Below are 14,455 nucleotides of genomic sequence, written 5' to 3'. Positions count from 1 at the left end.
AGATCACAGAAATGACATCAATCACTTTTTTTCCTCTTGGAATCAAAGCTGTGCAATTTTGCATCTTTCCAATTATGTCATCCACCTATGAAGGAACACCACTGTTCATTGATTAGATTACTAAGAAATTGTGTTGTTTTGATTTTCTACATGCAAAGTAAACAAACTCATAATATTAATTGCTTCATCTCTTCACTTCTAGAGATATCAAACAGCATATACTTGAGCAGTTATACAGATAAAATTTTCTCCCTTTCCGTGAGAAGATGGACAAAAGAAAAATAATAATTTTTTAAAAGAAAAAAGAGGAAAGGAGAAAAATCCTAAGGACTATTCTGTCAAGAAAAGACAAAGCAAAAGAAACACTGAAGAAATTATATTAAAAGCTTGCTAGGGACCACTTTCAGGTCACAGAAAGTATGTGTATTTCCATTCTCAAAAGACAAAATACCTCTTCTGAAGTGATTGCACTAGGAAAAATATATCTTAACAAAACAAAAAATAAATTCTTGCAAAAAACTTGCTGCTGCTTCAGCTGCTTCTGAAAAGAACTTCAATTTTCACAACTGCATGATCTCCGAGAAGCAATTCCAAGCAGATGATATGATCTGATCTTTGGCTCCAAGGCCATTCCCATATGTACTTTAGAAATAGTGCCCACACTGGCTTTACAGCTCTGAAGTTTTGTAGAATTTTATCTTCTGAGTGAGCCTCATCCCTCTTATCAGGTTCTCCAACTCTGCTATTGTTACATTCTTTCTTTGAAGATGTTAAGGCAGAGCCAGCGTCTTTCCAATGAGAGGGATCTGACTGGTGATCTCCCCCCACCTCTCCCTTTTCCATCAGTTTGAATATTTATATGTGTATATAAAGTGCCCAGATTTCATGAGAGGAAGATGATGAACATTGATCAGTCAGACAAAACTGATCTATCATGCTTGATAGATCTGCTTCTCTGTGGAGTAACCAGAGAAACTGAATATATGTAAAAGATGTTCTATACACGCCTTTCCTTAATTTGAGAGAGTTTAGGAGGATATAGATGCTTTTTTTGCAGAGCAGCAGGAGATAATTGCCGCATTTCATTAATATGCAAAGTCTAAATGCTGCTTTCACATGATCTTTCTTGTGATAGGGAGGTCCTCTGTAAATGGTCTTAAATGTTTCCCTTGCTTGGTGAGAGCAACAGTGATAAAAAAATCTAAAAAAAAAAATCATCAAATGGAAGCCAAATGCTCTTTAATATGAGCCATGCTAGCTCAAAACACCTATTTCATGTGAGCTCCCTGTGTTGCTCCTGTTGTTTCTCACCCAGATGACGTAAGACAGTGTTAGGTAAGGCAATGCAAAAATCACAGTAGCACACTCATTTATCATATATGCTGTTGTTGAGTCAACAACACAGCCTACAGCATGCCCAGGATAATTCTAAAGTAGAATATTACCCGAATCCACAAAACCAGATTGCTTCTCATACATAAATTTCTTCAGAGCTTGCCTGCATGTTTCTACAGCAACTTCCACCATTGGCCTACACTAAAGGACTTAAGATACAAGATTTCATCCCTGCACAGCTGAACTGTGGCAATGTTTTGTATGAGTTGTTCTTCTTGGCAGTAAATAATTCAAAGTCTTTTAAAACTCCTTCACTGAGGAGAGACTGAATTTAGCGTTGTGCAAACAGAAATGAGAAGTCCACATTAAACACTTTCTCCAGGCACTGGAACACTCAAAGTTGAGTAATTATGACTCCCCGTGGTTTCACAGGTTAAGAGAAACTAAAGAACAACTTTGAAGTTGCTTGTTGATGTCACAGATTTAAGTGTTTTATGTACTTGCCATACCAAGTTCCTAAAATAAACTGTTTCAGAGAAGTTGCATGGGGAATAACGGCGGTCCAGCCAAGGATCTTGTTTTCTGCAGTGTTTTCAGGCAGTGTAGGAACAGAACAGAGTGGTTATGTCCCCTTCATACTGCCCCTGCCCCCAGTAACTAGCACCACATGAACCTCCTAAACTAGAGGCTTCATGCCAGACATTCACACTGAATAGGTATGGATCGACCTCTGAGCCTGTCCAAATCAAACGTGATCTGTGGTTTAAACTGCTATTGCCAAGAACTCTATTAATATCACATACTTTTAGTAGTTTTACAGCAGAAATACATGAAAAACATTTCAAAGTTGTTAAATTTACTGGCAAGGGAAGGAATTCTAATCAGCACCATTTTCTTCAGGTCAGTTTATCTTGAATATTAACTAGTAGGCATATCTATGAGCAGAAGACAGGAGTATCTAAGGCAAACAGTCTATCCCCAAGCCTTGCAGCGTCAGCAGCCAAATGACCCCAGGAATCTCTAAAAATACCAACTCTCATTACTTTCTGTCAGGTATGGTAATTTTTTTCTATAATTTTTACAATGAAACAAACAGAAAAAAACCCAGGTACGTTGGAGCCATAAAATCACCACCAGTGCAAGAGTGGAAGCCTTTGTTTCCACTCTCTCATGTCTTTGCAGGCAATCTTTATTTTTTGCTGGATATGTATTTCTGTAAAGTGAATAAAGACTTAGAAATCAATTTAATTAAACTCAGTAATGAACTTTTTTCTTTTCCAGGTGTTAAAAACACTTAATGATTCAGATTTAGTTTGTAAAGAATTATGAGGTGTTCATTTAAAATCTCAATGCAAGAAGTTGCTCAGGTACTGCAAAGAAAACCAAAGGCAAGCCTACACAGGCAGGGGCAGGCAGGGCTGAGTTCTTTTGCCTGTTTTGTTCCCAGCTGGCCAGACAGAAACCAGCTCCAGCCCAAAACACACAATCATTTTCATGTGATGTGTCCAAGCTAATAGGCCTTATTTAGATACAACACTGCAATAATAGTTCCACATAGCCACAAGATCAGAGCAGTCTCCTGTCAGATGTCTCAGTGGCCAGGCAGCTGAGCTCTATCCTGCACCACACATGCTGGTTTGAAAGCTTTTATCAGTTCATGGAGGTTGCTTTCCATATAGCAAGTGACAATTCTTACATCAAATCCCCTGCTTTCAAGATTGTAAATATGTACCTTAAGACATTGGACCAGAAGAAATTAATATCTAGTTACAAAGAAATCTGGGTTCAGTCCTGGTAATTCTTGCCCTGACACAAAGCTCCTCTGAAATCCAGTGGGACTGTTCTCATGAGCAATGTCTAGTGGTAAGAGTCTTACAACCAGCCCCTTGTCATTATTTTATTTTTGAAATTAAATTGCTTATACTGCAGTGCTGAAGTTTCATGGGATTCTGTATGCAAACAAATACCAACAAGCATATCAGCACTTCTCCAAACACTGCTTCCTGAAGTACTTAATGCAAGTCTACTGCTGGAGATGTTTCACATACCAGGTTATGCACAGAGCTCACAGCACAACAAAGTACAGTTACAAAAGCAAAGTCTAATTTCACAAAGGCTGCAAAATGATGTGTTCAATTTTTGACATGAATAATCACCTCCAGGAGCCAGCAGCCTGTGTGTCTACATTTTACTTGGTCACCTGGTCAGAGACCAAAACGCAAAGTCAGAATGTAATTCTGGAGTTTTATTTAAAAAGTGATGGGAAATTTTGCTCTCAGGACACAGCAGCACCAGAAACAGGCCACTTACAAAACACCCCATCTCATCCTACTCTGTCTTGCCATACAACTGTCTCAAAATACAGGACAACAATGTGCAGTGTATTATATATCCCAAAAGCACACAGGTAGTTCAAGGATTGCCTCCCCTTGCATCTACTTTTTAATTCCGTCCCTTTTGCTCCTGACTGATTTTAATAAGATACATAAGATGTTAACAAGATACATAAATATGCTTATTTCACCATGTCAGGATTAGATTTAGTTAATTTGTTTTTTCACTAGTCACACATTTGAATTAAAAGACAAGCGTTTTAACAGAAACAGCATTTGTTTTTAACAGAAGTACAAATTCAATGCAGAGTAACAAGAACTAGATTTCAGCATTCAGAGTTCTCAAGTAAGAGTTTAAGAGAATAGAAGCTTGGAACTGTGATAGAGGAAACTTCCACTAAGTACACAAGTCCAATTTCCAATTAATGTAAACTAAAAGTGCCAAATTATAATCTAAAACAAAAACATCCCTCATTCTCTCCCCTCCCTGCCTCCAGTATTTTAACAGTATCCAGCCCAACTTTTTCTGAAGTTGGTTGAGTAAACAAAGAGACAACTGACATTAAGATAATTTCAAAAATATAGAAAACAGGACTAGAGATGAGGTTTAGTGCAGTTTTGCTACAATTAACTGATGTATTTATACCTTGAGGGACATGTAGGTAAGGAAAGCAACCATGACAATTCAGATGTATCCTCTGTTCAAACATTATGGTTTCATGAAATAACCTTTTTCCTACATGAAAAGCACATCCTACTAAATATATATATATATATATATATATATATATATATATATATATATATTTTAAAAGCAAATAAAAGGCAGAGTTTCTAGGAAGACAGACAGCTAGCTATGAAGCTTCCTAAAGAAATCTCAGTTTACATGCATACAGGAATGAGCTTTGTGTCCAGAACGTCTTAAAATTTAAACAAATGAGAAGAGTACACTAGTACAGTTGCAGATGTCTGTAGTCTGGAAAGGATCAGATCAGTGCAGATTTACGTCTTCACAAAGCAGACATGCAACAAGCTGCAGCAGTCCGAGACTTACACATGCTAAGCATTCTACAGTAACAGGTCAGGAGAAGAGAAAAAGAAGAAAAAGAGAAAAGTTGATTCACACCCTACTTAAGACAGTTTTTCTGGTACAAAAATCTTCATGTAGGTTAAGGTCTACACAGAAGGATATAGCTGCATAAATGCAAAACCTCATGGTTTAAAAACGACAGAGGAAACCTGAAGAGAAAAACGGAACTAAGTTTGTAGGAGAGAGAAACAAGAAGAAAACAGGAAAACAAAACCAAATGTAAAGCATTAAAAAAAGCTTATGAAGGAAAAGATAAATGAGAACAAAAAAAGGCAGTGAATCAGAATCACATCAGACTAGGATTTAATTAATATTGAACTTCATTTTCCCTTTGCTACCGATCTATTTACATCTAAATTATCAATAGCTGTGTCTGTAGCCATAAAAAAACCCCAAATAAAATATCTTCCCTTAGTTTTTGAATTGCATCCAAAAACAGTTAACAACATTTCAGAAGCAAAAGATTACAAATTGGGGAACTCAGAAAAGATTTGCAGCTATCAATGAAGATAAAAACCAGATACAGACCTTTGCAAAACAGGAAAAAGTATTTTGCAAAAGGATATGGTCAAACATAAGAGGCAGCTGGAGGCTAAAACTCAGGTAATGAATGCTGAAATACATAAGAAAAGTATTTCCTCTTTTATAATTTGGGGTGGAGGGTAGTGAAGAGAGAAGTAATGTTCCCACTTCAAAGTTCCCCTAACTTTTTATGAAGGGTAGTCCTTCCAGCCTACAGCCACTACCAAACAGCTGCTGTACTAGAAATCTCATAATTGTTGGTACCCTTTAAATTCAGGTAAATAATCCAACCCAGAAAATAATCACAAGCATAGACCAAACATTTTGAAGAATTCCAGAAAAGGCTGCGCTGAAGAGGAACTCAGGGAACTGAAGACTGAATGCTATACAGTTAATAGAGACTTTTCCACTGAAATATCATACCCATGCTCCCAACAACAGATGAGCATTCCTGAACTACTTTGCTACCAGAAAGTATGCACTTTATTGGCCTTATCGTTGATAAGACATTGCTCAGGCCTTCCTAGTGCTCTAAACATGAAAATATTAAGTGAAAACACAACTGAAGCCCTGAGCAACACTAGAGGCATCATGATACACATACAGTTGTTATCTGAGCTGTCTTGAAGGTATCTGTCAAAGTCTCTCAAGCTGCCAGAGACAGATGACCACAAGAATGCCCTGTTCTCCCGTTACCCCCCAAGGTTTTTCCTAAACCAGTGCAGCCAGCACTCTACTGACTCCACTTTGTTCTGCAGTGCTACAGCAAGTGTGGCCCTTCTCCTTACTCACCACGGGGGATAAATGTGGATGACATCCTGTGGTCTGCTCTTCAGGTGAACTGCTGTCTCTCTTGTGAAGAGAACTTTGAGTATAGGCTCCTCTGCATTGATGACAGCATCCTCAGGTGAAAGGATAGCAGGAGACTGTTCCAGCTGCTGGCAGATGGCAACTTGTATCGTGCACTCCTCAAATATTTTTAAGATCTTCACAGTTAAAACACCAGATTTATCTGGGAAGAAAGTGAAAAGGAAAAATAAAAATGTGAAGTCTGGATGAGGAGAATGAAAGAAGTTCTGGCACTCTAAAGATGTGCATCCCTCTGTGCTCTGCACATCTGTCCAACCATGATAAATCCACATATGAGTAGAATACACAGCCTTATTGAAAGACCTATGTTGAGCTTTTGCAGTAATTTTTGTTTTCTCTATAGATACTATTAATTGTAAAGAAAAAAATCCCACCTGCATTTCTTCCAAATACCAATGAATTCACAAACTCCCTACAAGAAGCCCTCTCCCACCACATATTTCAAATCTTGCAACTCATTGACTTTGTTCAGTCTTTTTTATTAGATACTGCAGAAAATGCATTTATTTTAAAACAGAATAATCAAACACTGTTAAAAATGAAGTTGTGTTTGCCCTCCTTGACCTTTCTCAAAGCAGCAGCTCTCAAAAACCAAATTAGAAGAATACAAAGCATCTAAAAGCTGATGATTCACACTGAGGGACAAATGTGGAGAAAGAAGGAGTAAGATGCACTGCCTAAAAATAATTATTGCAAAACTGATCATCCATTTTATCAGTAGGCAGTCAGGGTAACCAGAAGGCTCTGTTGTTTTAAAGCAACATGAACAGATACAAGCATTTACACAGATCAATTCTTAGCAATTCTGTCTCTGCTGAACAAGAAACAACTTTGTACTGAAATGAAATTACCTTGGATCCCTTTGCACTCTGCACAGGGCAGCAGCTACTCAGACAGACCTGGGTCTGAGCTGTAAGATTATGTAAGATTTATTCTCATTCCCACCTAGCCTTACTCAGATCTGCACTCTGGTCACTGAGAGGAGAAATGTTGTTACCCTGCTGAATACTACAAGCATTTAGTGGGGCAGAAAAGGGTCCCAGAGGACAAGGGCAGCAGAGACCCCATTCCATCCTTTTTGATTTACAAGTTGCATTGGGAAAAACACAACATCCCAAGAAAAACAGCTGATATAAATTATTGTCTTCCCACAGCAAAGAAGAAACAGGGGAGGAACAGTGAACGTGATACTGGAACTTAACAGCAGTGCTGTACTAGTTATTTGTTTGTTTATTTTAAGGCTCATTTCACAACTGTGAATGTTTTTCCTCTGGAAAATAAATCAAAATATTTTAGTTTGAGTTTATGAGAAACTTCAAAAAAAAATTAACCCAACCCTCAAGAAACCCAAACCAAACAAACTGGGCCCTAAAACCTTTCAAATTTATTAAATAAAGTTGAATTATACAAAAGTAAAATAAAAAATTCTGTCCCTGTTTTTATTAAATTTCATACTGAAACTGAAATAAAGCAATTTAGAAATATAAAACTAAATTGTTCTCAAAACCACTTTCATGCAAACCCATTTTTCATCACATGCAACATGCTTCTGCAAAGCATTCTGCTTCCCCTGAACTGGTATTTTCCAGCTCTATAAAGGGTTCCACCAGACAGTCTGACACAAAATGTACATAAGCCACTTCTGTCCAAGCCAGGACAGCTTGACCTCCTTTTCCAGATCTGAGAAGAAGGAGGATGAACCCTTTTTGCCAGGTCCTTTGAAACTGACTGATGAAGAGAGATGGTTGCAGCCTGCTGCTGCTCCTCACTGCTGTCACCTTCTCGGAGAAAGCTGTAACGTCACAGTGCCCCTGCAGATACTCACTACACTGAGATAATGTTTGCTTATGTGAAAATTCTGACAAGGGTGAGCAATGACTAGTTTTCTCTGCCTGAAGGGAAGGGCTTAGAATATTCACACTTGAATTCTGTTTTGCCTGACTAGCTGCAGTTGTGGTCCTCTGTCAACCCCAAGTCATTTGGCACGCATAAACAAATTCTGCTAACCACAAAAATTCTCATCCTTTAAAGTAACTACGCATTTACCTCTTCCCTCTAGACATACAGCACAATTTGCATTTACATCCACTTTAGAAACCAAGTCACAAAAACAAAATCAGTCTCAATTTTCAAATGCACCAACAGCTTATTATAAAAAAAGTATTAAGACAGCTTGTGAGAGAGACTGCTCATCGCTTCTGAACCAATGCAGAATTTTATGCCAGTTCTTACTGGTCAGCAGCTTATATGTTACTCATTTTATACAGCAGGATGAAGACAATGAATGACAGCCTAATAACATTTTTCTTTTAAATACCTCTGACTGTAAAACAGTTAAAAATACTAGGCAAATCAAGAACTATATCTGTGTGAAAGTTTCTAAAAGACATTGGAGTAAAAAATACCCTACCATGACACCAGAGTCTCTTGCAAGCCTAAAGCTGGTGGAAACACTGGGAGCTGATTCTAAATGAAGCAGAATGCTTCTACACTAAAAGCATCTCAACTTCGACCAGTAGCCAAGTCTCACACTTGGCACACATGCACATTCTACAGAACCACAATCTATTTGTTTATTTAGATGCACAGAGATAGTTTAGTTTAATTACTCTGAAATTATTATTACTGCTGATGATAGTGTTCTCTTGAACAACATGGAAAAGCACTTTGGATTGCTGGCACATGATGAAACACCAAAGTTCAGAATGTAGCTTTGGTTTAATACATTTGGCTCTTGTATTGTTATGTCAATCAAAAATAAATCAAACATATGTGGCTGCACACTGAAGGGCAAATTTGTGGGTGAGGAGACAGGCTGGATCACTGCAAATTCTACAGTTTCCAGAGTTTACTTGTTTGTTCATCCATGTGAAAAGCTCACTTTAGGGTTTTGCATTGTTCTCCTTCACCCTCAGATAACTTACACAAATTCCACTTGCTTGCTGAAGTTATAATTCACTCACTTTCATTTACAAAGCAGAATTACAGCTCAAGAAATTCCGAAACAGAGATGTGCATGTTTCAAGGCAATACCTAGTTATCTTAAATAAGGAAGAATACCTTATAATTGTATGCATTTTAAAAGGTGCAATCAATAAATGTGCTGCAATTGTGCCCATTTTTACACTGCACATTTCGTCATTTCCCATTCTGCTGCCCAGAATACTTATGGATTTCTTCAGGGTTAGCTCCTCTGAGAATTAAGGAGCTAATTCAGCCAACTGCAAAGCCATTTCAGTTTACTTACTTCAAGGTAACCTTTATTCTCCCACTGAAAGGCAAGTACACATGCACACTCACTGAGAGTGAGCACGCAGCTGCCTGGATGCATCTTCCATGAAGCAGCAATCAGTAATTTAAGGACTGCTTAACAAAGCTCTTATAGAATCATAGAAGATCTTGAGTTGAAAGGGGTCCATAAGGACTCTCAAGTCCAACTCCCTGCTCCTCACAGGATCACCTAACACTAAATCATACAACAAATGTTCCTTGAAATGACAGGCTTGGTGCTGTGGGGAGCCTGCTCTTGACCATGCTTTCAGTGAAGGACCTGCTCCAAATATTCAGTCTAGCTCCAGAGGCCTCTGCAAAGTGAAATGCTTGGGGGAGATAAAGATGGAAACCCAGATCAGCCTGACCAGTGGGAGACACAGGTGCATTTCTCAGCAAAGCCCTGGGTGCCCTGAGCTCTGGTGACAGAGTGCTGCTGCAGCTCACTGGTCCTGGAACACAGCCTAACATGGACAGCTGCCCCTTCCAGCATGTCTCCACAGCCTTCACAGAGTCAGCTGGAAAGTCAGAGAAAACATCCACTGACACAGGGATCATTTGAAATATCTGGCCCTACAAGTAAAAACAGAGAGTTTATTCATCCCAGGGGCATGAAGTGTAATTCAATCACTGATACACAAGGCTTAAGGTGCCACAAAGAAAGCTAGAAAGGCACTGATAAATCTGGCTGAGTATGAATTTTGCAGAGGTATTTGAGATGTACAACATGTGACCTCTAAAGAACACCACTTGAAAGGAGGGGATCAGCCACCAAGGCTTGTAATGCTCCCTCACTTCTCACAGCATTTTCCATAAGAAGAGAAATCTTCACAAAGACATGCAGTAACATGCTGGCTACTACTGAATCAACATATTGGTCACAGAAAGGACAGTGTACAAGAAAAATCAGGCACCAGTTAGGAGCTAGATTAGTTAATCACCCTTTGCAGAACACCACTGTGATAAATGCCACCCTCTGAAAAGAAACAGAGAGAAGCCATCGCTAGATGGACCATGATCAAATAAATTAGCTCCTTCACATTTTGCAAGTGGTCCTGAAGGAGTGAAATCCATGACAGAGACTGACTGGTGGGAGGAACGAGCCATTTAAGCAGGGAAGCATCTTTGGTGGAGCCTTGCTGTGATTGGCAAGAACCCCCCTCACCTCCTAGACAAGAAACAAGAAGCTCTGACAAAGATTAAGAAATCCTGATCCAAATCTGGGCATATGGAACATCAACCTCTCACTGCTACTATTAGCAGAACCTTTGAAATCACAGGCAAAGGTCTTTTTTGCAACAGTAGTAATGCAGCAAACCTGGCAAGGACCTTGGGCATAATTTCCAAAAAAGCCTGATGATCCATAATTGCGTGATCAAAACAGGTCTATATTGTATGCATGGGTTCAGAAAAACAACCAGTAACTTTTTGGTAGGAGAAAAACTTATTAAGAACTACTAAGAACATACACAGTAATTCTGGTTTAGAAAGTCCCAGAGTCAGAGATCTGTGGGAAGTATTTGGGAGAATATTTTGGGAAAATACCATCAAGTGTTAGCCATTTTATAATTTTTTCTAGGCATTTTTGTCACTGCAAGAAACAGGATCCTCAGCTAGAGGCACTTTGGTTTAATCACCTAAGAGATCTGCTCTGACGTACACAGTTAATTATTTAATTCCAAGTGTCCTCTGGGATGTTGGTTTCTCACTCCAATCTGCAACCCAGACATGAATCACAGAATCACAGAATAATGAGGTTGGAAGAGACCTCTAAAATCATCAAGTCCAACCTATGCCCTAACATCTCAACTAGACTATAGCACCAAGTGCCATGTCCAGTCTTTTTTTAAACACATCCAGAGATGGTGATTCCACCACCTCCCTGGGAAGACAATTCCAGTGCTTTATTATTCTTTCAGTGAAAATTTTTTTCCTAATTTTCAAGTAGCTCAAAGATAATTCCAGTACCTGGGAGATGAATAAACAAATTTCACACTGAATGCATCAGTTTCCTTGGGTACTTATTTTCATTTTTGTTTAGTACACAGGGTGATGCTGCCCTTCAGTCATATACCATATGTCATACATCATGACATCAAAATATATTTTGGTGCAGTATTTTGCAGATGTTCTGCATTTACTCTGAATTCCAGAAGGGTTAAAAAGAAACAAAAAGAAGGGGAAAAAAAAGGGGGGGGGGAAGAAGGGCAAAAGAAAGCTCCCCATTCTGTTGGAGCTCACAGACCCTGAGGTCTTGAGCCCTTTGAAGACTTCAGATGACTCCACAGTCTCTGGCAGAATGAATGCCCTTAATCTTCAGACCTAACACAGTGGCTTCACAGCAGACACATGTATTTAAGCCACATCAACGCTGAATGTACGTGGTCACAGATGATGCACTGGTCAATGCCAAAGGCAGCCTAGGAGCGAAGCTAAGAAGAAAGCCAGCCTGCTTTGACTCTCAACAACCAAAAAGCAGTTTGGAGACGAGAGAAGGAAAAAAAACATTGAGGAGCACAATTTAAAAAAAACCCCAAATGTTCAGACATTCTGGCTTCAGTGCCTGAAATACAACTCTAAAGTTTGTTTTAATAACTCTGTTACTACCAATAAGGAAGACAAATGAGGAGGAAAATATAGAAATTATGATCTCTTGGGAGCCACAAATTTTATATTTCTCTAGTGACACAGTGACAGGAAGCTGAACACAGTGCAATGAGAGGATCCATGGTGCTTGATGTATGGAAATGCATCAAATGTCAATATCAGTAAGACTGCATGCAGTTTCACCCCACTCCAGTGAATTTTGCTAAAATGCTACCATTCAAGTGTTCCAAAAGAGCACCTGTAGCCTTAAATGGAAAGTTCTCAAAGGGAAGAAACTCTCTTTAGAGCTGGTCAATAAAACTCCAGCAGCAGAGTAATCTCTACAAGACTTATAGAGTGAGACAAAGGGTTTCAGGACCACAAACTGAATTCTGCATGGTTTGAACATGTCAGCTGGGATGGCCAGTGCATGTCCCTGCAGATGAGACCAGCAGAACCAACACTAACACCACCACATCAACAAGAGCAAAACAAAGCCAGGTTGAATTTTTCAATTTTCCATTCTTCCTGAAAATGTAAAAATCTTGCTATGTTGTAAGAACACATCCCACCCACAGGGCTGAAGGATGTGATGTGCCCGTCTGAATATAACTGAATGTAACAATCACATGACACCAGGCAGAAATAAGTTCATGAAGGCCACAGTACCAATGCAGAATACAGTGAACATAGACCACTTAGAAACACAAAAGAAAACTGAAGCATAAGAAAATGCCAAGCAGTGAATGGCTCTGCTCCACTGAGCATTACAGAAAAAACCCTAACTTATATCCAAGCATGAAAAAGAATGGAGTGGAAATGATTACTATTGTGATAATAAAAAGTCTATAGATAATAAAGTCTAATATTATTATTATCCTATAGTAATAAGGACCATATGCATACTTACAATATACATGTGAACTATCATGAAAAGCAAGACTGACAAAATAAAACTCCTCAGCCACAAGACTTACCTCACAAGCCACATGGATAAAAAAGACCAAGCAAGCACAACAAGAGGCAAAAGGAAGACTATTTCACCACCTTCCTTTTAAATAAATTAAAAAATTACCCTGATGCAAGTAGAGCTGTCTGAATAAAGCCATTACAAACACATAAGAAGACACAAGAGAGGAAGATGAGCTTGCTTGAAGCCACATTAGTATTTGAAAAACTGCTAACAAATACATGTTTTGTGCAAAAATAGGGAAGGCAACTTGTTCTTATCAGCTAAACAGTCAAAATTCTTCATCTTAGTGATATTTGAATGATATGGGGAAAGGACAGATACTTTTAAGAAAAACAAATTACTGTTACTTTTTCTCAAAGAATTATCAAACAAATAGTATACATGAACTGCAGTTTAGAAGCAAATTTTTATTGTACTTGACATTTCTAAATACATGGTTGATAAGTTAAGTTATACTTTCTCTTAACTGGGAAATTCTTTAGAAATATGCATTTTGTAAAATGCAGGTGTTACACATGAGTCAAATTTCTACTAATCTTAAGTAAAAGCTTTCATAAAATAAACTTTCCCACTGAAACTACAAAGAATTGTGGGCAGTTAAGGTTGGGAATAGTACTCACTGCACAAAGAATGAAAGTCACTCTTTGCCTTTGGTTCAGATGAATAGGTCAAACACACATTATGGAATTATAAAGGAAACAAAGAAAATTCCACTTTATGCCTTGTTTAATAAAGCAAACTAGCAACACTCTTCCAAATTTGTCTCACTCAGTTATTTTTCAAAGGCATTATTTCATCCCAACATAATTTAACTTCTAATTGTCAAATGTGGTTCCAAAACTGCAGTTAGTAGACACTCTCCTGGGACATCACATACTATCTGCAGTGGAAGAATAGCCAACCACTTTCTGGTTCAAGCCACAAAGTTTTACTTTCATTCTTAAGTGCAAAAAGTATAAAATGTCAAATTACAGGCATAAATCAAAACAAAAACATTCTTTTGCTTGGTATCCCATTATTGCTTTTCTCTTCCCTCATTTATAACTTGCAGATGCAGGCATAACAAACTCAGCAAGCAGGTAGATACCAAGAAGACCCTTATAATTCAAAGTCAATGCTGAAAAGCAGGTCTGGGTTTCAAGGTTTTCACAGCCTGTACAAAACCATCTGGTTGCTGTTCTGATCTATACATGTTGTTATTCTTCCTGGGCTGGTAACTTCTGAAGCCATTCAAGAAGATTTCTCTCAGAAACACACCAAGTCTCTCATAGGCATGATGGCTTCTTGCCACATTTATATACATTTTTAAAAGTCTGCTGAATTTGGCTGTGCTTTAAACACTACAAATTCTTTATAAGAACATATGTGAGCTACTTAAAGAGACTATGCATGTCATTGTTTTTCATAGGAAAACAAAAACAATACAAAGAATTCTTGTTTGAAGAAGACAAGTTCACATTTGATTTTTTCCTTTCC

The 14,455-nt window shown here is 38.3% G+C and overlaps 1 protein-coding gene across 2 annotated transcripts in view; it reads right to left on the bottom strand.

Annotated features, from left to right (window-relative positions):
• The window catches only part of SPIDR (scaffold protein involved in DNA repair), a 193,696-nt gene that overhangs the window by 112,805 nt on the left and 66,436 nt on the right, over positions 1-14,455 (bottom strand). For both annotated transcript variants that reach the window (XM_064385696.1, XM_064385705.1), the window contains one exon: positions 6,073-6,292. In XM_064385696.1, the coding sequence (XP_064241766.1) occupies positions 6,073-6,292 (220 nt within the window). The remainder of the gene's footprint in view (positions 1-6,072; positions 6,293-14,455) is intronic.

Source organism: Passer domesticus, chromosome 1, assembly GCF_036417665.1.
Source record: "Passer domesticus isolate bPasDom1 chromosome 1, bPasDom1.hap1, whole genome shotgun sequence".
NCBI classification, from domain to species: domain Eukaryota; kingdom Metazoa; phylum Chordata; class Aves; order Passeriformes; family Passeridae; genus Passer; species Passer domesticus.
The sequence above is the reverse complement of the archived record's forward strand: the minus strand, read 5'-3'. Positions and strand labels throughout refer to the sequence as shown.